At 37.6% G+C, this 26,724-nt stretch overlaps 1 protein-coding gene across 1 annotated transcript in view; it reads left to right on the top strand.

Annotated features, from left to right (window-relative positions):
* Positions 1 to 26,724, top strand: part of LOC135477833 (afadin-like) — an 84,297-nt gene that overhangs the window by 16,134 nt on the left and 41,439 nt on the right. The window contains exons 2-11 of the mRNA XM_064758041.1: positions 1,398 to 1,590; positions 13,710 to 13,825; positions 14,610 to 14,904; positions 21,806 to 21,963; positions 22,321 to 22,435; positions 23,106 to 23,258; positions 23,759 to 23,859; positions 24,853 to 25,056; positions 25,628 to 25,821; positions 26,328 to 26,416. Of these exons, the coding sequence (XP_064614111.1) occupies positions 1,398 to 1,590; positions 13,710 to 13,825; positions 14,610 to 14,904; positions 21,806 to 21,963; positions 22,321 to 22,435; positions 23,106 to 23,258; positions 23,759 to 23,859; positions 24,853 to 25,056; positions 25,628 to 25,821; positions 26,328 to 26,416 (1,618 nt within the window). The remainder of the gene's footprint in view (positions 1 to 1,397; positions 1,591 to 13,709; positions 13,826 to 14,609; positions 14,905 to 21,805; positions 21,964 to 22,320; positions 22,436 to 23,105; positions 23,259 to 23,758; positions 23,860 to 24,852; positions 25,057 to 25,627; positions 25,822 to 26,327; positions 26,417 to 26,724) is intronic.

Below are 26,724 nucleotides of genomic sequence, written 5' to 3'. Positions count from 1 at the left end.
CATACAGGTAGTTGCAATAGATATTGTGTATTCTCTCTATTTTGAGTACCGAGTGTTTTTCAGATTTAGTTTCCAGCCGAGTTTAGAACATAGCACGTGCTCTGTTACACATGTAGTTACATAAGGGGCCACATAGAAACATTGTGCCCTGTGACTTGTGTTGTTTATGGGGCATAGTCCGGGTATTTGTAACTGTATGGTTAGGCAATAAAGTGCCATTCTGATGTACCGGTTTTACTTTGTCACTCAAGCATGTTTTAGTTGTAAAACTGGCATCCGCATGTGAATAAACACATCAACACTGGCCCATGATCAATGACCATGTTTTCGTCTCAGTCATATATATATCCTCTAGGAATTCCAGTCTGAGTTTAGAATTGGTTGGCCAGATGGACTAAGCAGCCTGTAAACCAATGGTTTATTCATGCAAGGACTTAGTACATCATTGCCTTGTAGTCCTCTATTTGCTGTACACATCACCTACCACCTATAAACTGGCGTTTGACGTATTACTGACAGAAGGTGTGTAATAAATGTCAGGTCGAAGGGTTAAGAGTTTTGCAGTTCACATTGGGTTTCAAGTCAGTTCATAAGCTTGTGCTCAGTGCTCTTGAGGTTTGGCTGCTTAGGTGTTAAATTGGTTTTCCTCACTTGTATCCCAGCAGTTCATGGAAGACATCGGTGTATACACAGACGTCTTGCGTTAAGCAAAGCCTTGTGGTGTTTAGCTGGTTGCTGATGTTTATTTACCTAACGAAGCTAAGCAGAATTGGTGTTTCAGATTTGAAGCTGCAATTAAGATGCACAGTACTGAAAAACCTTCCACGGTAGAAGCAGGTCCATTATGGGACTTTTAGATACTATCAGGGAATACTTTCATGTCCGCTTGCAAATTGTGCTCCGTAGACGCTTGTACAGAACTTTTCCTCCGGAACTTTCACATGCAAGGCGGCGTTCTTTGAGTGCAGATTGCACCAATGCAAGCCGTGCAAATGTAGGTTGTTTGTACTGCCACAGCTGTTGAGCATGTTATCTCTCTTGATTTGTTTTTGGTCATTCCGTTTGTTGGTTGTTTTGAGACTATTGCTTCTTGAAAGAAGATGGTGAAAGTTTTGAAGGTCACTTGTGACCTCTAGGGTTTGCTTATATTGTAAGCACCTTCTCTCAGGCACCGTATGTATATAGTACATGTAATATAGAGTAATAAACCTTGAATAGGTTAATTGTATTTCTTTCAAAAGAACCAGAAACTGGATAAATGATGGCAACATTCATGGAACTGCAATTTTACAGATTTGCTTGTGAGTTCATTTTAGATAGAACTTTACATGTTGGTTGAGAACTGGCTGTGAAAAGAACATTTTGTCTGACAGTGTTCGGTTTTATTGTGCTTGCAGAATTTGGAATTCCATGGAGTGATACGATTTTATTTCCAAGATGAGGGTCAGAAGGTGTCCACCAAATGTGTACGTGTTGCGAGCACGGCATCGACTCAAGAAGTGGTGGATGTACTTGTGGAGAAGTTCCGTCCGGATATGCGTATGCTCACGCCATCCAGTTACTCACTGTACGAAGTCCATGTCAATGGAGGTAAGCACGTGGTCATTCCAAAAGTTCTCTAAGTTAGGAGTTAGAAACTTTAAACTACTGGCCTGGCAGAACAGAGCAGTTTTTTTTTGCTGTGATGAAGAACATAAATATTAGATGTGAGGTCCAGTGATGATATATTCTTATCCGCTGACAATAATCATCCTACTTTATCCACTGATTATAATCATCCTGCTTTATCCATTGATTATAATACCGCACTGTATTCATTGACTACAATCGTCCTGTTGTATCCACTTGTTATAATCATCTTGTTGTATTCATGGATTATCATTCTCCTGACCTACCCACAGATTATAATCATCCTTTAGTATCCACAGTTTATAACCATCCTGTAGTATCCACAGTTTATAATCATCATGTCCTATCCATTGATTATAATCATCCTGTCACATCCACTGATTAAAATCATGCTGATTGTAATCATTATCATATTGTCTCAGTGGTCCGGACATTAATCTTATAATCAATATCTTGACCTAAAGGTAAATACTGGATCAGAGTTTCTGATTTACTCCCCCCATACTGAACCACCCCCACCACCCACAACCTCCCAGCTCCCCCGAAAAAAAAAAAACCAGTAATGTGAAAGACTTGTATCCAGTGTTTATGACTCTCGCCGTTGATATCCATGTTGTCCCCTATTGAGGAATAAGATCAATATGAAGTGTTATAGAAGAGAAAAGCTATTAATACTGCATTAAGTGCCACTTGAAGAGTTGTGTAAATCAATAATGCTCTTTGTGCATACTTCAATTAACACAGCTTATTATTTTAATGACCCAACAAATATTGACTTTGGACACCTATATCGTTTAGTGACGTCTTGCTTAGCATTCAGCACTGAGAAGTTAGAGCAAGGAAACAGGACTGGTTAACAAGGTGTCAGTATAAATGTGACTGGGTGGGGATGTAATTTCTGGTGTCCTAGGCATGATACTTAAGTGTCAGCAGCGCTTCGGCGGCATCTACTCATCCTGCCTCAAGAAGACAAAGTATATGCCTTATGACTGAAAAATTGTTGAGTAAGACGTTCAAGCTAAAGCATTCATTCATTCATTCAAACATGAAAACCACATTATTCTCCTCTTGGTTATGTGTTTTGATCAGTCCTGGAAAAAAAAACAATGTGCAAAATTTCTTATGGTGCTTCTTGAGCTAATTTAGTTCCCCTTCATTTTATACTTATTCATCAGTTTCGGAAATTTTCCAGGTTTGAAATTTTATTGCAGCAAATTTGCATTTTAATATTTAGTCACTTTCAAAAATCATTTATTTCTCTCAGTATTATGCCAAACCTCTGAGGAAATGTATTGAAAAAAAAAATGAAAAACCAAAAATGCTGGATTTTGTTGACCATTGAAAGTTGGCATTTTGTTTTCATAATGTAACAAATAGTGTTAGTCATGTCATATCCTGTAGCCGTTGCAAACAGACTACTGGAGACAATTAACCTCGAATATTGCTCTTACTTAACCGTTACTCAGTCTCTCATTTCCTGTGCTGATTTTGGCAGCCTCTATGGTATCTAGGTTCTCTGGCTATGCTCCCAAGCCATTTAATGCCAGACCTGCATCTGTGTGATGCGAATTACATGTAGTAAGGATATAGAGGTTTACTGCATGTGATATACAATGTATTTTTAGATGTAACTGTGCACCTGGCTTCATGCACTATAAACCAAGACTCCAAAATCTGTGCCATTATGGGTAGATTTTCTGGCTCAGATGCAAATGTGTTGTTAACAGATGTTCCAGTTAGCCACAGTGGAGAAGTTTGAATTGTTTTAATTGATGAAGGATGCTTACAGCAGTATACCCATGCACATGCAGATATATGTTAAAATTCACATTTTCTTTGCCTTAGAAATCTGAAGGTTTTGTACCACCAGTCTGCTTTTCCTGTCCAGATATTTAATGTTATTCTTTCACATAATAGGTGCAGAGATATTCTTTGTATGGGACGTTATTATAGAAGAACACCATTCGTTTACACACAAGTTTGAGTGTGTGGAAACTGCTGGAATACAGGCAAACATACTTCATTAGTGCAGAACTATTGAAACATTCATTAATGTAATTCTCTCGCAAAGAGATTCCCATGACGTACACTTACATGTATATGTACATGTAAGTTAGTATAGCCTGCTGACAGTAGTATGTGTACAGCTGTGTACATGTAAGTTAGTATAGCCTGCTGACAGTAGTACATGTACAACTATGTACATGTAAGTTAGTATAGCCCGCTGACAGTAGTACATGTACAGCTGTGTACATGTAAGTTAGTATAGCACGCTGACAGTAGTACATGTACAGCTGTGTACATGTAAGTTAGTATAGCCTGCTGACAGTAGTACATGTACAGCTATGTACATGTAAGTTAGTATAGCCCACTGACAGTAGTACATACACAAGTATATACATGTAAATTGAAAGCTGCGTGTATGTGCCATATACATGTATCCTTGATACAGAATGACAGACAAGCTGTCAGTTTACCCAGCTGGTGTTCAGTGAAAGTCTTGAGTTCCACATGAACACTTACAACCCAGGAATGAATAACAAGGTCTATAAATACTCCATTCTCAATCCCATAACCTCCACCAGCATGTCCCCCACACACAGCTCCTGTTCCTTCATCTCTTCGGATATTACCTTGCATAACAAACTACCAGGAGCTGTGTTTACAAGAATGATAAATGCTTTGGTGTGTATCCGTTTTATGTGCACACACACACACACACGTTGCTGGATCCTCATACTTTGCTTACGGATACCCCGAGGGTGATGTTTTCTATCCAACCCTACTGTTCCATCGTGCACTTGTTTCTTCTTGTTGAATGCAAGAGAGGCTATGTGCTATTTTCTGCGTAGATAATTTCAGATGGCTTTTAAATGGGTTGCCACCAATGCTGTCGTTGTGAGTTCAAGTCCAGCTCATGCTGGCTTCCTCTCCGGCCGTACGTGGGAAGATCTGCCAGCAACCTGCGGATGGTCATGGGTTTCCCCCGGGCTCTGCCCGGTTTCCTCCCACCATAATGCTGGCTGCCGTAGTATAAGTGAAATATTCTTGAGTACGGCCTAAAACACCAATCAAGTAAATAAATAAAATAAATAAATGAGTTGTATGTATTGACTTCTCATTACCAGAAGGAGTGAGTGAGTGAGTGCTTGGGGTTTAACGTCGTACTCAACAATTTTTCAGTCATATGACGACGAAGGAATCATTAGGGTGCATGCACGTGTAATGTGCCTCCTTGTTGCAGGACGGATTTCCACCGCTCTTTTATTTAGTGCTGCATCACTGAGACGACTTACCGAAGGCAAGTAAGCCGCCCCGCCCGAGCCATTATACTGATACGGGTCGACCAGTCGTTGCACTATCCCCTTCATGCTGAACGCCAAGCGAGGAAGTTACAACTTCCTCTTTTTAAAGTCTTAGGTGTGACTCGATCAAGGATTGATCCTGGATCTACCGGTCCCGAAGTGGACGCTCTACCAACTGTGCTATCTGGGCCGGTCATTACCAGAAGGAGGAAGAGCATTCAAGAGTTCAAGGCCCACTTTCTTAAAACTGCATCACACAATTTTTCCAGTCACTTTACCGCATAGGACTTTGATCTGGACCACAACCTCAAGGTTTCCGAAAGTGACACCATGTCCAAGATTTAATCACCTCTTGGGTGTTATGGCAGTTAAGAAACGATAGAAAAAAGATATTTTGAAAAATTTTAAAAAATGAAAAAGAAAATTGTTATTTAGCAGATAGTAGAATTATGTCTAGCCTGCTGGTACTGTGTCAGCTCAGTTGAGATGTATGTTCTTGTTTTTTTCTGCTTTGAAAGTGGAAAGAGGACGTAGAAATGTTCTGGCTGTTGACGGGTCTGTTTTGTGATATAGTGATCAAAATATCTTTTAACGAATCCCTTTCATATATTTACACTGCGCTTTGAGGCCAGCGAGAGGACATGTTGGGATTGATTTCCCTTGCTGTATGTAATCCAGTGTGGCAAATGGCGGCCATCTTGGATATCCTAACCCTCACAAATGTCATTGTGAACTAGATACTTGTATATTAACAGTTTTCAGCAAAATCAAGTTTCCAACTTAAGTAGCGGCATGGGGTCAGGGAATGTTCTGGACTGGTTTTTGTTGTTGGCATCGTTGTATTTCCTGAATATCACCTATTTGCCTTTAGTACGTTAAAGGGCCTCCGTGGCCAAGGTGTTTGCTGTGCCAGCACAGCTGAATGAGCCAGAGCCTCGCGCAAATGCAGTTGCTGTGAGTTCAAGTCCAGCTTATGTTTGCTGCCGTCGTATAAGTGAAATATTCTTGAGTAATTATAAAAAATTAAATAAATGAATACATTAAAACATAATAAGAATGACAATTTGTCTTCTTTATAACACAATAATAGATACCTGTCAGTTGCTGGCCACACTGCAGACATACTTCATGGCATGTAACATTTTCAAACACAGACTTATCTGACGGTGCCCATATAGCTTGCTCAGTTGTTTAAAGCTGTGCTTGCTCCTTACCAAGAATATATAACAATCTGAAATTTATTTTCTACAAGGTTGGCTGCAGATTTAAGTCAGGGGATTTGTCAGAGAAAAACACCTAACTGTTTTGACGTCTGGTGTATATTACATCAATATATTGATAGTAAATGGTGCAGTAATCAAAACCATAACAACATGTTTATGCATCCTAAACAGATATTGATTAGTATGCTACCTGTGTACATGTTATTACTTACTCAGGATTTGACCTACATTTAGATGCCAAAAAAAAAAGATAATTCATGCAGTCATATTCAAGAAGTTCATTTGTGTGCATTTGATCTTCAAAGCTTGTAATGGTATTACTCTGTTGAGTAGGTAGAAGCAAGTATTTCCATGTTAATAGCGGTCGGTAGTGCTAGAAGGTGCTCCTCGGATGTCATAGTTCGTTAGTCATCCTTAATTAAACCAGGTGAAGTGCGATACTAATTATGCTCTGGTTAATTTATAAACATCATTGTTGGGTGAGCTGAACGTAGAGATATACCTGGGAAGGTACATGTAAGTTTTAGAATCCGTTCTAGTGCTCTCTGATACTTTGATTTTATAGCACTTTTTCCTTGTTTGCATTCTTGTGACAGGTGCACGGCTAAAGTGTGCAATCCCCCTCCATGAAAGGATCATTTTCTGTTTAAAATTAAAATCTTTTAATTAATTTAATAAAGTGAAAATCTTTATATTTAAATCTTTAGTATTCAGATTTCCATGATTTCCAAGGGTTTTCATGATTGTTTTCTGAGCATGCTTTAATTCATTTGCTTTTGTCATGTTTGTGCATATATGAAACTGAATTAGTATGTTAACTGAATTGTACTGTCAGCTTTGGGCTGTCCCATTGGTACATGTAATAGAATTCTAGGTTGCACAATTTTGTAACCATCGAAGCAGGATAAATAGCCAAGCCTAGTATACATGTACACATAGACCTCCTAAGCTAAATAATTAACAGCCTCTTTGTAATTAGCTGCAGTATTCCAACAGTTTGAGTTTGGTAAAGTTCTGTTTTGGACCCAGCAGATTTTGTATTATTCTGTATATTCTTATCTAGGATAATTGGATCTAGGATTTCTGTTACGTTTGTATCATGTCTGTAGATTTCACACAGTTGTGCCAGGTTCAGAAATCATGAAAAAGGTCAGCGTCATTCCACCCTAATTTCATTACCAATCCCCATAAGAATTGTGTGGGATATATAACATCGTCAGAGAAGTGCAATATGTAGCGGCAATATAGTTAGGTAGCTTTAATCAGTTATGGGCCAGTAAAAGCAGCCTGGCAGAGTTACAGGTACACCCTGTTGTGAAGTGAGATATTTTTGTACACACATGTAGATACATGTGGTTTGACAATTAATCTTAATTGCCAGTGAAATAAGCACCCTTGAGAATACATGTACTGTATTTCACCTAAAGTTAGGCCTGTAATAATTCCCTTTCATCGGCACATTAAGACGTTAAAATGATATTGTTTATGTCAACACATAAGTTTTCCTGATAAAAAAATTATCACATTTCACAAAAAAACTCGTTAAGTTGTCCTGTAAGGTGATTGAATTGATCAGAATGAAGCAAAATGTCCCATACAAAATGTCAAACTTTAGGTGAAGTACAGTATATGTTTCTGCCAGGCCCTTTAGTACAGGCAGTATAGCTAATCCTTTCACATCAGGCGGTGAAATCCTCCCTGGGCACCTCAAGCAGGCTAATAATACCATGAATAATTAACCATACTTTGTTGTTTGAAGTTACATGCATGTAACAGATACCGTTAATGTAAGAGCCTTAGTCTACACAGCTGTATGTCACACCTTATGCTTATTGGAATGTTATTGTGAAGTCTTGGAATTTTTAAGGTTATTAGTACCTGTACGTAAATCTATATCCTCAAACAATTCATCCAGCAAAGTACATGTATACATGTAAATCCTCATGCAATTTGAAGCAAGTCTTAAACACGGAAGATTTTGAGGAAAAAAATGTATTTTTTAAGTATGTGATCTACACAGAAGAAAAAACCCTGTACATGTAGCTTTCCTCTATTAATACCAAAATATGCATTGAAAAATATGGCCGGTTTTGGATTTAAAGTAATACATGCATGTACTGTAAAATCACCCCAGATTTTATATGTAAAACCTGCACTTCTGGAAGCAAATAAAGGCATAAAAATGATACTTATGATGACAACATCAAATATTTCTGTTAGGAAATTAATCGAACTTCAGAAAAACTCTTACATGCTCTAATAAAGTGGATCAATCAATCAGAATCAAGCAAAATCTGTTACATGAAAAATTCTAAACTTGGAGTGAAATATGGTATTTTGTATATGGATTCATTTTGTGGTTATCTCATACAGTACATGTCGTAGGTGCATTCTGTTTTACAGTAGTGCCACCCATATTTGTCCTTGTACGCAATAATTTCTGAAACACTGTGAAACAGAGGTTTTGTAATCATTTTATGCTTGTGATCTAAATTTTGGTGTAATTATTCACAATTGCAGAGGAATATACATTTAGGCTTCCAGGTATGAAATTAATGTGTGGATTAATTGATAAATCAACATGTTATGATTGAGATTGCGATACAGGACAAGTATGCGATTTCGGAGGGGTGGGGGTGGGGGGTAAGGTGGGGGAGATAGTAGTCTTTTATAGGATTGGCTATGTAAGGAACTGTGCATATTTATGGACTATAAAGAGTGGAGACTGAGTGATTAATGAAGAATGTTTGCATCTGTGTGAGCAAATCTAGATAGTCAAATAATTCCACAATACGTGCATGTGTAGAAATTAATGAACATTTTGTCCGTGTATACATGTGGTTTGTATACCTCTGAGGAAGGAGTTGGAGCAGGTCAGTGTCATCGTTGTGTTTTTTGGGGGGGGGGGGGGGGGAGGGGTGTTAGCATTATAATTGTGCCTCCAGAGGAATTGAGTACACTGTTGTGTTAACTTAACCACACGTCCCAAGGGGTTAACTCTATTTTAAGAACTCCTATATTCAAACAAACAAGACAAAAGGCCAAAAAATCTGCTGGGCCCAAAATAGAGGCAAGCTAATAGGAGATCCCTTATCTTTGACCCAGTGATGATGTCTACTCTATTTCTTCTAATTTTTGGGACACATGATGTGCTCATTTAAGCCACTATACAGTGTATATGTAATTGTAGCAGGAATATTGAGTTTTCCTTTTTTTTCTACATGGTTAGATCATCTAATGAATAACATACTCATATCTCATTTTTCCTAAAGGTAGGTAAAGAAATGTAATAGTCTACTTTCAACGCTAAACATCTGTGTCGGCATCTGTCCCAAAAATTAGAAGAAATAGGGTATGTAATTCTAACCCAGAAAGTTAAGCATGGTTAATTTTTCCACTTTAATGTTTTAATGAAGTGCCCGACTTACATAACATATAATTTATTATGTACATTTATTTGCATATGCATGTATGATTATTGTTGTTGTATGTTGTTATTCTTGATACTTTACACAAACTAACATGGATATGCAAACATTGACAGTGATGTCAAATGTTGCTGATCTTTACTGAACAGGATTGTCAGTACATCTCCGTCCTGATTCAACACCACCGCCAACATGGTATTCTAGTGAGGCAGCACAACAGATATGTTTAATGTCGGCATTGAGGCTATCCTGATACAGGGATATACATGTACACTGTACCATTTAGATATGTGAAGTGCATGTAACATTACAAGCTGAGTGTTACAGATACAGGTACATGTAAACCCCAAATAAACAATCATTCAGCAGCGTTCACAGCATGTTTATCATAAATGAAGTGACTTTTTTGTTTCCACAACATACAGGTTAATAATCACTAAATATATTGTACTATCGGGGTTGGGGGTATTAGGGGAAAAGGGAACATGTCAGTACATTGCACAAGTCTAATGAGATGCATCTAAGTCTGGGTGTAACAGTAAGAAAACAGCACTAGTAATACATTGTTATTGGTATTGCAGGTGTCAGTATAACAGTAAGAAAACAGCATTAGTGATACGTTGTTATTGCAGGTGTCCGTATAACAGTAAGAAAACAGCATTAGTGATACATTGCTATTGCAGGTGTCAGTATAACAGCTAGGAAACAGCACTAGTGATACATTGTTATTGGTATTGCAGATGTCAGTATAACAGTAAGAAAACAGCACTAGTGATACATTGCTGTTGGCATTGCAGGTGTTAGTATAACAGTAAGAAAACAGCACTGGTGATACATTGTTATTGGTATTGCAGATGTCAATACAACAGTAAGAAAACAGCACTAGTGATATGTTGTTATTGGTATTGCAGGTGTCAGTATAACAGTAAGAAAACAGCACTAGTGATATGTTGTTATTGGTATTGCAGGTCTCAGTATAACAGTAAGAAAACAGCACTAGTGATATGTTGTTATTGGCATTGCAGGTGTCAGTATAACAGTAAGAAAACAGCACTAGTGATACATTGTTATTGGTATTGCAGGTGTCAGTATAACAGTAAGAAAACAGCACTAGTGATACATTGTTATTGGCATTGCAGGTGTCAGTATAACAGTAAGAAAACAGCACTTGTGATACATTGTTATTGGTATTGCAGGTGTCAGTATAACAGTAAGAAAACAGCACTAGTGATACATTGTTATTGGCATTGCAGGTGTCAGTATAACAGTAAGAAAACAGCACTAGTGATATGTTGTTATTGGTATTGCAGGTGTCAGTATAACAGTAAGAAAACAGCACTAGTGATACATTGTTATTGGCATTGCAGGTGTCAGTATAACAGTAAGAAAACAGCACTAGTGATACATTGTTATTGGCATTGCAGGTGTCAGTATAACAGTAAGAAAACAGCACTAGTGATACATTGTTATTGGTATTGCAGGTGTCAGTATAACAGTAAGAAAACAGCACTAGTGATATGTTGTTATTGGTATTGCAGGTGTCAGTATAACAGTAAGAAAACAGCACTAGTGATATGTTCTTATTGGCATGGCAGTTGTCTGTATAACAGTAAGAAAACAGCACTAGTGATACATTGCTACTGGTCTTGCAGGTGTCAGTATAAACACCTAAGACTTGCTTTTTAGGCACACTGTGTGCTGTTGGGTCTGCCATTCAGATTGTGAAGAGATCATGGAGCTGCATGTTCCATTCATTAAAAACAGTGAAATGTAATGAAAATATTACGTGCAATAAGTATATGAATGTATGCGTTTGTATAGTGAGTGCTAAGATTAGTCAGGTCATATGTAGTACATGTAGTTTTGCTTATAAGTGTTCAAGTACCTATTTAACAGAAGTTGTATTGTAAACACAAACACATTATTAGCCTTTTAGGGACCTCTCAAGGCTACATGTATTATCCCTACAGTATATATGCGTAGTTGGGTAGATTAAATGCCATGGCTACTAGAGCAAGACAGACTGCATTTGTAGTGAAGAAAAAAATACATAGAAGTCAATTAAATATATAATTGATGACTGGTATCCATTTCACTAATAAGCTGTTGTCAGGTACTTGATAATCAAGGAGTTAGCCTAATAGAAGATGGGCCAAGTGTTGACTTGAGTAGATGAATTTCCTGGTGGTTGACTGTAGTTTATTTGCATTGCTTCTATGTGTGACTATAATAATAATCAAAAAACTTGATTATGTTTTGTAACCACATTCAGAGGAAATTGTATTTGTATTGTATAAGAAAAAGAAGAGAACAGTCAGTATTAAAAATTACTCCATATACTTGAATATTAAGAATATTAATCCTTAATTTTAGTTTTTGGCATGATGTTTGAAAGTACGTCCAAATTTTTTTACATTTGCAAAAAATGCTAAGAAAAAAAGAAAAAAAACAAAACAAAGAAAAGTGTAATATTGGATTTTATTTATGTTATCCTAATTCCATATGAAAGAGCAATTTCTCATGCAATTTTTGCACATTTTTAACTCTATTTTGGCAACAAACTACACCGGCTGAATTGGCCAAATTCAGGGTTTCACAAAATGTATAATTTTATCAGTCCACACAGAATAATGCCTTCAGAATATGCTTGAATAAACACCTTGCAAAGAGGAGAAAGGGTTGAAGAATTACAGCATTGGCCTTTCCTGTATAGACCAAGATGGGATACATCTTTTCTGAAATTTAAGAGTATTTAATTTTTTAGTTTAACCTCACAGTTATTTGGATAAAAACAAAACATATAAATTTTACTGGTGATCTGAATCAAGATCGGTATGATAATGTAGGAATCTGTCAAATGATAGAGAAGATGTAGTGTGTGTATATTGCCCCTTTGTCTGTAGTGTGGGTAATAGTACAGTTAGCTGTGGCACTGGTTTCCGCTCTGCCTTTCCGTTTAGTATTGCAAAATACATGTACACGTATCTGTATGTTAAGTTATCCTGAATCATTGAAAACATGCTTAGTTTTGTTGTCTTGGCAATACTTGTGCCATATGCTCCCTATATAGAACAGTCTGTGTTTATACAAGCCCCTGCAATGCAATTACCATGCATACCACTTGTCTACCTCGGACACATTGTTCACACCTGAGAATGCTGGGCATAATCACAGTAACCCAGCGTCATATGATGTACTCTAAATGTAGAGAGGAAATGTCCAAGGATGTAGTATTCAGGAAACATGTGGCTCCTGTTAAACACATTATAAACATATTAACATCATTTGTACTCACCTTGTTTGTTTGTTTTTTTTTTTTGTTTTGTTTTTTTTTATATCACAGAACCCAGCTGGGTTTGGATAGTTTAGGCTTTGTTTAACAGTACATAGAACAATGAGGACAGGTTCTTGAATCTAACTCTCAGGACTGGATTTCAGCTGGTACATGATGGAGGATAGTTGGTTAATGTTTTCACTCCAGTTTTCCTCCACTCTTGAACCTGACTTTATCCCATCATAGAAATGAAAACTTCCTGATTATTACCCATGGTAGAATTAATATTTGGTTAGTTTGTGGCAATCTACTGGTGGGAGAATTAAAGACTTGAGATGGATTCCCGTGTGGCACTCAGATAACATAACTAGATTGTTATTTGGGAATGTATTAAAGTTCACCCACATGTGCATATATATATAGCTGATGCTATGAGAGTTCTGGACTGATTGAATCATCATCACTCACTTATAATTGGGCATGAAGGGGATAGTGCAACTACTGGTTGACTTGTATCAGTATAATGGCTCGGATGGGGTGGCTTACTTGCCTTCAGTAAGGCGTCTCAGTGAAGCAGCAGCAGATAAAAGAGCGGCAGAAAGCTGTCCTGTGACAGTGAGGCACATTATATGCATTCTAAGGATTCCTTCGTCATCATATGACTGAAAAATTGTTAAGTACGACGTTAAACCCCAAGCACTCACTCACTCACTCACTCACTCTCACTCACACAATTTGGATCACCCCACCCCCAATTTGAGAGTTTCTGTAATTTGTGACGTGATGTGGTTTCATGAGTTTTAACAGTGGTTTCATGAATTCTAACATGATCGTGTGATTGTGGTTTCAGAGGAGAGGAAGCTAACCCTGGCAGAGAGACCTCTTCTGGTGCAGCTCAACTGGGGCAAGGATGTGAGGGAAGGCAGGTTTCTGCTGAAGAGGGACTCCGACAGCACTATCCCCAAGGTAAACCCCACAGAACAATGGGGAGGGGAGATTTTTATCAGTTGCTTGAAATACACACCAAAATAATCATTATTATTTCAAAGGCATGCAATTCAGGAGAAATATATACAAAAGCAAAGAAACTCAACCCACAGGAGTTTTCAAGCTTGCGTTGCATGTAATATTCTTACTATGTAATCACCGACATGTAATTTCTTGGATTTTTTAACGTACAAATGCCCTTAATTGCTGTAGTATAGAAAGATGATTAACTGGTAAAAGAGTTTGTGCAGTTTTATAATTTACTGTAAATCACATAATTTCATGTGATTTTTTGTCATCTTCAAACCGCATTGTGATTAGTTGGTGAAAAAGTTATTGGTGATTAAGTGCATTATTTTGCATTTTAAAATAATAAGCTTTCAGGGGTAAGTTCTCACACCACTGCATTTTTCGTTTCCAAATATCCTGTCCATATCAAATATTTTAGAGCTGTTGTGTTTACTCAGTGTTAACTTATGTAATCCTTGCATGGCCTGTTCAGAACACGAGGGATTTTAGCATTAGGAACAATTTTCCTTGTGTTGTCTGTGGAGGTCTTTTGACACCCAAGGTAAAATACAGAGCAACAGAGCAGACGACACTTATGAAATCTCTGTGTAGTATAATAATAAAATGGTCTTGTGTATGCGAAGGCTGCCTGTTTGCAGAGTCAATCTGGTAAGTCCAGCTCAAACACAGACAGTTTGCATCAGTTTTGCTCTGAGGCTACAGCCAGTGTGTTTGTCTTCCTATCCGAAACCAGGAACAAGAGGTCTTTGACCAGGAGGGAGAGATGAAAGGATTCAAACGGAAACTCTCTAAACGAGAGAAAAAGGAGCAAAAGAAGCGGGAGAAGGAACGGATAAAGAACAAGGAGAATTTTGGCCAGGGTGGTGGCCACACAGGAGACAAGAGCGTAGCGAAGGAGCACTACAATGAGCTGCCAGAGACCAGCTTCACCCGCAGCATCTCCAACCCTGAGGCAGTGATGAAGAGACGCAGACAACAAAAACTGGAAAAGAAGTTGGAGCAAATCCGTAACCAAGGACCCAATTCCGGTGAGAGAACAAATATACATGTAATGAAGTGAATGAACTAAGCTTTCAGGAATATGCATTCATGAAGGTGCAGACATCTTAAGCCGTTGGGAGTGTGAGACAGTTTTAAGCTTTCAGGAATGTAAAGCTTTTAAGAAAAACATTCTGATGTGAAATGTAAATTCTCAGGATGAAATTTCTATCCAATTTCAGGTTTTCATACATGAATTACAGTATGTACTTGCACCACAGATAGGGATTACCAATTTCTCATATGGGATGCTTTAAAATTTCGTGAACATTCCCTTTAAATGTACACGGATATTGTATAGTTTTATACTGTGCTGTGGGAAATATTTTGAAATGGTCTCTGGTGTACTACACAAGTGATGACATGTACATTAGTGAACAGCTTTCTCAGGCCAGAATTGGGGTGGCCTAATAAGCTTGTTTACTTTAGTACCACAGGACTTTGGCAGTTTAATTTGGTGTAGCCAGCATTTTATGTAATGTATTTATAAACATATATGTGTGTAAATTAGGAAATTCTCCTTGGGTTAATTTAATGTCTTTTTGTGCGCCAACTTGGGCATGTGTTACGGTTAATGGTAAAAATTAGAACAGGAAAGCTAAAGTCAAAAATTAATTTAGATGTTGTTCCAGGGTTAAACAGTTTTCAGACAGGTAGTGTGTAGGGAAAATTCTTACTATAGGCCAAAGAATGAACTTAAAGCAAAAGCCAACAAAAAAGACATATTTATACATAACAAATAAAATATATGTTTATACCTAACAAATAAAGTGCATATTTATATCTAACAAATATTAACACTTAAACTGTAATTGTTGAAGAATTTGATATAGGACAATTGGAACACTGTTTTCAGATTAATACATGAATTTTGATCAGATATGCAAATCAGTGCCACACTACGTGATAACAGGCTTAATTGAAGAGTTGGGACATATGTCAGGTATTTTTTAGGAGTCACTAGTAACTCCTACATATTGTTGTCAGTAAACATGATCACCTGAGTAAGTGTATCCGATATGTACATTTAACTGACCAACCACTGGGGCATCTGTCATCACCATGACATTTGATACATTCTCACAGATTCAAACTGACAACCAAGACACCATTCACAGCAGGACAGACACCTTGCCCAGAGGGCTGTGACAAATTGTCCTTGATTATGAATGATTACCCCTGATGACTGGCAGTCACTGGTGTTACTGATCTCTGCTGTGTCCAGTGGGTGGGCTTCTGGTTACTAAATCTCTACAGGTGACTGGTCATTAATTGACCATTAAGATAAGGAGTTTCAGGTCAAATGGCTGCCCCACTGTCCATCAGCCCACTTGAAAAAGCTGTTAAAAGCCATGTATCAGATGACTTAATTATCTCATTAAACTCTTTCCTACATGCACCTCCACCCACCCAGGCCTTAAATGTAGTGCTACATTAGAACTAAGGTTTCACTTGCAGGTTGAACAGGAGTCTTTTCGCTCCCAGAAAGAATGGAAAGGCTCATGTTGACTTGATATCTCTGCAGTTTATTTTGCAATTATCACATGGTTTTAGGTTTGTTACACGTTCATGTAATTGAGGTTTATTATATATTTTTAGAAGCCTTCTGCCATATAGGAGTTCAGAATTGATAGATGAACTAGATTTTTTGGTGGATTCACATGAAATCATTTCTGTAAATTTTGAGAACATGGAGTTGATGTTAAGAAAGTACTGCCACATGCATTTTCAACTATAATCATTGACATCCCAGAAATAAAATACTAAAATATAGCCGAAATCTGCTGGTGCAGCAGGCTGGGTTATGAAAAAATAGATGCAAGAAAATGTGTTTTATATCAACATGATGAGACAGCATTGTAGTTAATGGCATGAATATGGTTCTGCGTATATAAACCAAATCTAGGAAAGTCACTTTAAAATCGCATATGGTAATTATATTACACCCTCTTTTAGAGAGGTATTTGGCAGTGTAATGTTAACCCCTCTTTCTTAATTAAGTCAGAAAGTATAGGAGTCCCCTGGATTGTGGGTGTTCTGAGGCCTCCCCTGTCCCTGGGGAGAACATATCTATTACTTAGCCTTTCCTTTGGGGGCAACCCAGTGTGTTTGTTGTTGTGATTACCCCCTGTCCATACATCATGACTTCTGTTGTTATGTAACTCTTTAGGGAAGAGGTGGCCACTAGCATTTCTCTATCTAATGGTGATCAGATGGTCCAGTCTCCCCCTGGGTGTAGTTATCCCCTGGGTTGCTAATTTTGCATGACTGCCACACATGGATAAGACCTGTTAAATTAGATTCATTGTGAGACCTAATCTTTGACATCAGATTGCTACCATATCTTAGTATTGAGTAAAAAACTTTACCTGTGTGAAGAACTCTCTGATCATCTCATTACAGTGTAGACTGTTCAGATTTGAAGAAAAAGATATCAGCTTATTACTAACTTAAGAATTATACTGGTCAGCAATGTAATTTCATTTGTCTACATGTTTTTAACATTTTTTAACACTTTAAGACTTTTCAAGCTTTGTTACTGTTTCAAGCTTTGCTACACCAAAATGCCTGCCACATATAAAAGTTGTTTTTTTTTTTTCCCTCCAAAATCATGTAGCAGGTCTTCAGTTGTTGAACAACATTACACACCATTGCTGTCATTCTGTTCCAATAATTTCAGTGTATGGAAGAAAATATCAATCATCTGATAGGAAAACATATAACCTTGTATTATTTGCTAATGGGTGCAGATGCACTGGAGTAGTTGTCAAGAAGAACATAGAGGAATATTTCCAGTTTTCATTGTTCTAATGGTGATGAGAACACCGGGTCTCTGTTTTTATGTGGCCTTTTGTGAAAATGTGCAGATTGGTTTTGTAACTGAAATAACTGCTTGTACACAGATAGACAACATGATGATGACTTGGCCCTTGACCTGAGTCAGCTAGGTGTCGCTTATAAATGCTTCTAGGGTGTCATTGCTCTACCGTAGCAGAATAATGGTTTAGTGATGTACAGTTTGACATGTTTTTGTTAGACTGGTCTATTCACACTTCAGACAATCCCATTCATTTGCAATATTGTCTGAATCAAATTACAGTAGGATCGGTCTCATACAGCACTGAGTAAAAATTTCCTTTATACCGTCTACACACTGTGTTGGTTGTAACCTGTAGAATTAGTCATTGAACAGAATTTCAGTGTGAAGTTTGTAGAAATTGGTCCCTGACCTGAAGTCTTGGTATGCATGGTCATTTCTTCACTAAGCAGGGGGTGGTTTTTGTTACTCCGGTACTGAATATTCATATCAGAGAAGCTACCTGTACTTCACCTGGCTGCGTGATATTGAATTTGTACCCCTGTGTCACTGATAGTGTTCTTCAGGAAGAAGGTTTCATTTGCAAGCTTATAACAGAGAAGTACCACTTAACACATACTTGTGTGTGTAATATATATATATATATATATATATATATATATATATATATATATATATGTGTATGTACTTTTTCAGAAGGAAATTTACAGAAGGCTGGGATATTCAGAATATTTAAATTGTGAACAGTATTTTGACTGACTTAGGAAACATGTGTGCCCTATAGATGTTGAATATTTCACCAAAAGTCTAGTATAGATGTAGGGCCACTTGAGAGAATGCTTGGAAGTTTGATGAGTTTCTCATTTGAAAACATTTGACATAAAAAGCATAATTTTTAAGGCCTTTCTATGCTTTTGAAAGTGCATCTTCATATGCCAAACTTTAGGTGAAATGTAGCGTGTCAACACGAAATATCTGCCCATCAATGTAGATAGTACTGAGAAGTACAGGAACAAATTGACAATAGTTTATTTTATGCCATAATGCTTAGGTGAACTGCTGAGAAAAGCCACCTGTTCACTACTACTGTACCTCCTGGTAGTTGTTGGTTGTATGTAAAGTACTCAAGTTAACCTGGAAGAGATCGAGGCAGCGCTTACACCACATGCTATCAGGTTAATATAAGGTCATTTTAATTCTATCACACACACAAAAAAAATAAGGCTCATGAATACTGCATTACTGAAATTTCTCACCAGTCATCTTCTCAGATTTCATTTTTTTTTAAACCATACATGTATACATGGATCAGATGTATGAGTGCATTATAAATAGGTTGTGCATTGTTACAGTTGCACCACATCATAATCCTGATTCTGACAGTTTATGCATAAAGCTTACCATACATGTATGCACAGATATAGTGATGAAGATACTGCACTACCGGCTGTACTACATGTAATTTGGTGAAAAAAAAATGTGTGAAATAATGAGGTTATCAGTAAATCATGTACCCAAATTCTTCTCATTTCTCAACGTGGGATGCTCTTTGTAGTCAGTACACATGGACTTGTAACAGGGAAACACAGTTTCTCTTTTCTCTGATTGTTATTATCCATCGAATGAACAGCATGCCTATAACTTTTCCTTTCCCCAAAAAAATTAGATGCGAGAGAGAAAATGTGAATTTTTAGATTTTAGCACTACTAAAGTGTGTCCTAGAAATAAGAAGAATGTCTAACTTTATATGTGTTTTCACCACATAATCACCTTTTTGTACTAAAGTTCCTACAGTAGTGTTATATAGCTTGTGATTTACTGTATGTGCAAACAGGCAGCTCTTTTGTCTATGTTCAAAAGAAAAACGCAGCTTCAGCCAAAAAATTAACCCAGTAGTGAACATTTGATTGTTGGCCTACATACAGGCTTGATGTTGCCCTGTATATATGGGCTTGGGTTACATGTAAGCCTACGTGTGATGGCAAGAACAAACAAATAACAAAAGGGGAAAATAAAAAAACAAAAACCAACACAGAAAAAAACACATATCTATCATGTGCTGTTTGATACAGTATTGTTTTAACATATTTGACAGAGCTTTACCAATTTTCCTGTCAAAACAATTCTGGACAGCTGAAGTAAACATGAAACTTCAGTCACAAACATTATTTCTGACACTTGATGTTGAAATAAGGGTCACATTCTGCCCACCTTATTTTTCTGACACAAAACTGCCAACTTTTTGAGGGTTACTCACTTGTGTCAGGCCAGGCCAAGAGGATAAATCTTTTAACCGCTTTTATAAAACTGTTGTCCAGTGTTGTAAGAGCAGTTCTCAAATTAAATACACATAGTACTTATAGTACAAAAAGGTAGATGTTTTTGCACTATTAGAAAAAAAAACTGGTTGAAATGGTTGCGCTTTTGAAGGTGACAGGCATGTGGACTGACATATGGAGTAAGAGTTGTGTCCCTTTATGAATCATTGTAGGTGTTAAATGCCAGACTGGAACATTTCTTAGGTTGTGAATGGTTTGTTGACATGCGTATATTTCCACTACAAAGGCCATATGATAAGTGTACTTTCCCAACGTTCATCTTCTACTCATGGGAGGTCAACTGATTTACAGAGGTCAAATGATAATCTTCAGAGGAGCATGTATCTTCTAACTTCATTGTGTTATACAGTCTGTCTTCACAAAGGCCATCACACTACCCTGATTACCTGGGCAGCTCTCATCAGGTGTACCACTGTGAAGCCTCGGTCTGCCAGCCTTACCTGATGTAATGTCTGCTGTTCAGGAGGCTCTAGAGGGGAACTCTCCTGTACAGCATAGCTGATCATGGAGCTTGATTAATAGCTCAACAGTGTTATATCAGTTATATATTTTGTAGGCCCAACTTTTCATAAAATTTGATGCCTTTTCTTCAACATTATGTACGTTTCGCAGTCGGTAAGCTAGACATACATTTATTAAAGCCTTCCAATCCTATAACTATGAGTTAGAGTTATCTCAACAAAACAGCATTTGCTTACAATAGGTTGTATTGTTAATTTTTTTTTTTAGTGAGGAATTTGGCAGATTTATAATCAGTAGCGATAAAAAACAATAAATGCTTCGTAATTTCCCTAGAAGTGAAGTTGGAACTGTTTATAATAACTTATCTAACAATTACTGCGTAGATGCTTATATTGATTTTCACATGTACCAACACCTGTACATTCTACTATGAAGTGTGGCCAAAACTGATCTCTTCACAATCCCAATATTCTAGCCCATGAAAGCTAGTATTATGCTTTGATAAATCTTATTGATTTACCTACTGTGGTTTATGCCCATGTTGCTCTGGATGATTGTTAATAACGGTTCGCTGGTGGTACACCTTTATGAGTTACACAGCAGATGATGATATATCCATTTAGTGAGGTATTGACTGGGCCTGGGACTATTATGTTAAGCTGCTACATACTATAAACCTCTGATCTTGTGACTGGGGTTGGTGCAACGGAAAGGGAAGGTGGGGAGAGGAGAGCACAGATGTTGCAAAAGTACCCTAGTAAACCAATCAGAAAACATCTGAATTGCTTTGATATATTTAATTATAAGCCCTGGAAACTGTAAGTTTGACTCTGTTATGCCCACCTGATATAATATTTATTAATATTTTCAGAGAGTTCAGTCGTGTATATAGCATTATCAGTGTTTGCTTGGATGCACAAGTGTAAATATTGAGCCATCCACTTGATTGTTACATTTGCTGAAATTTCATCAGCAGATCTTAAACACCTCAGATATACCAGTAGTCCAAAGAATTATATGTGGTAAATCTTTGATACATTTGTGTAACAAGACACCGACCTGTCTTTAAAATTTGTTTTGGTGTATTAAATAGATTCAGTCTTTTCAGGTTATTATTTCTAATTCTGCTCAGTTCATACATTAATTTAATTTTTTTTTAAAACCAATTGATCAGAATAATTATGAACCAGGTATGCATAAATGCTCCTCATCTAATAGTGCTGTTTTTATGGAAGTATTGAATTCATGTTGATATACTTGTCTTGCTTACAGCTGGTACTCTGAAGATTTACGGGGAATCCCTGAATGCTGACGTTCCATACAAAACTCTGTTGCTTTCCTCATCGGATCCTGTCTGGTATGTCATAAAGGAAACCCTGGAGAAATACGGCTTAGAGAAAGAAAACCCCAAAGAGTATTGCCTTGTTCAGGTAAGGAATTGGCAGTTTCAGTTATCCCCCTTGGATATGAAATCCCCCTGTCCACTGAATTATGTGAGAGACAGATTGCTTTGATATGTTACAAGTGAAGCTAAGACAAATCAATAATAAGCTTCTATTCCAGTTGAAAAAGTACTTTGTTTTTTGAACTTAGATGCCTTGATTTTGATGTAAATCTTTCAGTTCATTGGGTAACAATGTTTCAGATTATGTCTAATTATACATGGATATGTATTTTACCAATGCGTCTGCATGTACATTTTTTATGGTGAAGTCTAATATTTTCTCATGTTTAACCCCTACACATTAATTTTGAAAGTTTCTCTTTTTCTGTTCTATTGCTTTCAGGTATCAGTTGCTTATGATGAACGTGAATACCATGGAGGGAAGATGGGGAATGAGAGAAGACTAGAGATAGACGAGTGCCCATTAGCCATAGCTATGCAACATCCTCCAACTGAAGGTGAGGGATCATTTAGAAAAAATCCAAATTTGTAGACATCTTAATGTAACTCTTATTAAGCTTAGATTAGCTAAGCTTTTGTGGGAGTTACTTCCCTTGTTGTAAATAACACATGCATCTGCCATCTGATATCTGTATTGTTGCATTTTACCTAGCTGTTTTAAACAAATTTCTGAATCTGTTGAACTTGTTTTCTTATTGGAGCATATGATACATGCACACCTGTAGCATTCTCACTGGGGCATGTGATACATGCACACCTGTAGCATTCTCACTGGGGCATGTGATACATGCACACCTGTAGCATTCTCATTGGGGCATGTGATACATGCACACCTGTAGCATTTTCATTGGGGCATGTGATACATGCACACCTGTAGCATTCTCATTGGGGCATGTGATACATGCACACCTGTAGCATTCTCACTGGGGCATGTGATACATGCACACCTGTAGCATTCTCATTCGGGCATGTGATACATGCACACCTGTAGCATTCTCACTGGGGCATATGATACATGCACACCTGTAGCATTCTCACTGGGGCATATGATACATGCACACCTGTAGCATTCTCACTGGGGCATGTGATACATGCACACCTGTAGCATTCTCATTGGGGCATGTGATGCAGATGTGTATGAGAATTTGTACTACCTTCCTTTTGTAGGAACTTTAATGTTTGAGATAAGAAAAAAAGCTGCCGATGAGAAGAGAAAGGCCAAAGCTTTGAGAGCCGTTTCCCACGAAGAATTACGTTACAGTGCTGAACATTCCAAAAAGTCACCTGAGAAATTGCCTTACCTTTTACAGTTATTTCCAGGTAAGTTTTTAACAGCCACCAGTGTCCTAGCTGTAGCAATTTTGCATATGGCAGAGTCATCTGTTTCGTACTGGCAACCCCTAGTCTATTGAGGCAGCTTTGTATAACATCCAGTAATGGAGTGCTCGTCAGCTTTCTGACCAAAGTATGTTATGTGTAGACCTAGAAACATTTTCAAAACTTTTAACCCAAAATTTAACCAAAAATTAGTTCACAATCAAAACTTTCTCTGCTGTATCATTTGATGTATTTATAGTTTAATAGTTTTTGAATTATTAAAGTTTTCTGGCGTATTCATAGCTTAGTATTGTACAATAAGGAACAAGTTGCAAACTCTTTTGTTCTTTCCTGTAACACATCACAGTTTCTGTATAGCTGTCTAGTAAAGCTAAGACCTGATGTAGTTTTCAAGATTGAAAGCAGTGTGGGTGGGAAATATTGAACAATCAAGTCCATTTCATGTGCACTTGTGTATTTGTGTGTTACTTTTTCTTCTGCAGATGGCACAGAGAATCCACGTGGACGTCGTCACCGCCTGCAGGTAGACGTGACGGAGGTGGGCAGTGATGAACACGCCCTCAGTAACAGTCAGGCTCTTGTGGTAATGACAACCAATCAGTCAGAAACATTTTTCCTTTATCTTACGCCATCTTGCCTTTAGCTGCAAATGGGAAAGGATTGTCTCCCTTCAAGATTGAGTTTAATCAAACCAATTCAGACCCTAAAAGTAGGATAGTGGTGATTATGACGGATTGCTTTGCATATGTTATGACATAATTAACCCTGATATGCATGGTAACGTCTTGTAATGAGTGTTGACAAATTTTTTCAGGTGTTCAGCATTTTTGGGATCAGTATACGAAAACTGGATCAAAACTAACAGTGGATTGCAAAATAAGCTTATCAAAAGAAAAAAATAATTTTTGGATAGGATATAAGTATGTCGGTTTTAAATTGTTTAATAACATGAACGAAAAAGTTATTATTGATAGCAAAGCAAAATACGAACACACATATTTTACGTGCTTCATAATATTGTATATTGCAAAAACATCAATACGAGAACCCCAATTTAACAAAAAATGGGCTATGTTTCGAAATTTTTTCGAAAATGTGTAGTGAGACACAACCTTATTTCCCCTTGGTGGTAAAATAGTTTTCTGATCGGTGGAAAAGGTAATAAAAAGTGTTGACAAATTTTGGCAGATGCTGACACTTGTCTTAATTGTAATTATACTGTAGTTACAAACCCCAATTAAATGTCAGTAACTTCTTTTAATGAGGTTTGTTTTAATGTTGGTAGTTTTAATTTTTTTCTGAAGAATGATTGAAGCCATTGTCTCCGAGTGTATGCTTTTTAATATCTTTACTTCCTTTCATCTTACACTTAACAAGAGGGGAGATAGTCAGTGTGTTTATGCAGGATAGAATTACAGTATTCTCTAATTCGGATGCAGCTTCAAGTAGGGAGGTTTGTCAGATGCAGAGAGTGGTGGTTTCCTCCTAGCACTGCTATTTCCTCCTGCCATAAAACAGAATAGTGCTTTCGTGAAGTATATAAATAAACAAACATATGTGCTTATTTTTTCTGCAGATACCTGACCGTGCCATCCAGCCACGTCACTGTGTCTTAGCTCACACTGACGGGGGTATCATCACCGTGACTCCCAACAGCCAGGAGGCCGAGACATACGTCAACAACATGCGTATTTATGAGACCACCATCCTTAAGAACGGGATGACAGTGTCCTTTGGCAGAAATAACCTCTTCAGATTTGTACATCCTAACGAACACGAGGTAGGATGCAGTAGAACAGCACTTCACAAATTTAATGTAGGGAATACTCAGACAACATATGACAGGATTCAGGACTCAGTGTTCAGATATTGTGTAATAGAATGCATGTGAAAGTAAATGTTATGGTTGGTGTCTCAAAAGTCCTGTATGTATTGAGATGAGGTTTCACATACATACAAAGCATGATGACAGGTGGATGATGTTTCATTGTTTGGGTCCTGTGTTCATATTAATCACTGTAAATAACAAAACTTTTGCATTCATGTGTCTCCTGCAGGTGAGCTCTCAGGTAACCATGCTACCAAATATAAGTCAGATATTAAAAGTGGTAAGAAATGAGTGACAGCTTTGCTTTATGAATGACTGTTTTAAAAAAAAGTCATTTGATGATGAACATGCTGGTACTTGAAGAAAAGAGAATTTCAGATTTGTTGTTTACATTTTCAGAGTAAAGTAAACAATGGGCTATAATTAAGATGGTTTCAGAAGGCTTCAATTTCCAATTTTCTCCTCTATAACATTTTTTTGTTTTCCCGTGTTAATATGAGAGGAAATTCCTCCTTTTTACCAGCAACAACAGAAGGCCCAGTTTGCAGACGACATTGCTGCCTTGCAGAAGAAGGCCAAGTTGGACGACAGGGGTCAGGATAAGAAACAACCCATGGGGAATTTCAATGAGACTACATTCGATTTGGACGGCCACGTTGAGACTCATCACGGCAGAGGACAGTTTGGGCGCCCACCCGTTGGTGAGGATATGCAAAGGTGAGGGATATTTATATAGCAGTAATTATACAATGTTAGAGGTAAGCTATAAGCAATAGGTGAGTTTTGAGTTCAAACTCATATGTCACCTGCCGCAAACTAGTGCATCTTCAGAAAACTGCAACTGAATTTAAGTGGTGTAAGAACGAGTCTTTTAGACCACTGCTTTGGCTCAGTCTGGTTTCATATAAAATATTAATTTCACTCAGAAAGCGATGGATTATAACCATATGCTGCCTGTGTAAGTCAGTCTCATAATGAATAGCACACAGATACAGGCTCTCTGCACCTGTCACCAATGCAGTGGATGTGAGTTCAAGGCCAGCTCATGCCACTTTCTCACCAGTCATACATGAGAAGGTTTGTGGGTCCCCCTTGGGCTTTGCCAGGTTTCCTTCCACCATAATGCTGACAGCTGTTGTAGAAGTGAAATATTCTTGAGTATAGCATAAAACACCAATCAAATAAGTGAATGAAATGTGAACATATGTTTGCATGTATTTCAGAAGTCCCCCACAGAAAGATGGTCACATGTCTGACTCACAGGGCCTCCTGGAGGATGCTCTGCCTGTAGCTCTAGAGTTCAGGGAGGAAGGTGAGTGTTCTATATAAAAAATGCATAAGCCTTGGGCAGGGAATTTGTAGACTCCCCTAGATTCACTGTCTGTGGTACCATGTTGATTAGCAATCAGCAGCACTCAAGTGACCTTCTGCACAGTCTAACATTCAGTAGTGACCACTTGTCTTTCATCAGTACTTTACACCTGGGCAAAGTTTGTCGATTTCACAGTTTTAGAATTTTTGATATAGTGGCTGCTACTCATTTGTTAGGACTTTCTCTCTGGTGCTTCATGGGATGGCCTGAAAGCAACCTGTGGATAGTCAGCTCCCTCCACCCATAAA

The sequence above is a fragment of the Liolophura sinensis genome, chromosome 1 (assembly GCF_032854445.1).
Source record: "Liolophura sinensis isolate JHLJ2023 chromosome 1, CUHK_Ljap_v2, whole genome shotgun sequence".
NCBI lineage: Eukaryota > Metazoa > Mollusca > Polyplacophora > Chitonida > Chitonidae > Liolophura > Liolophura sinensis.
Note: the sequence above shows the minus strand (reverse complement) of the source record. Positions and strands in the feature narration are given on the sequence as shown.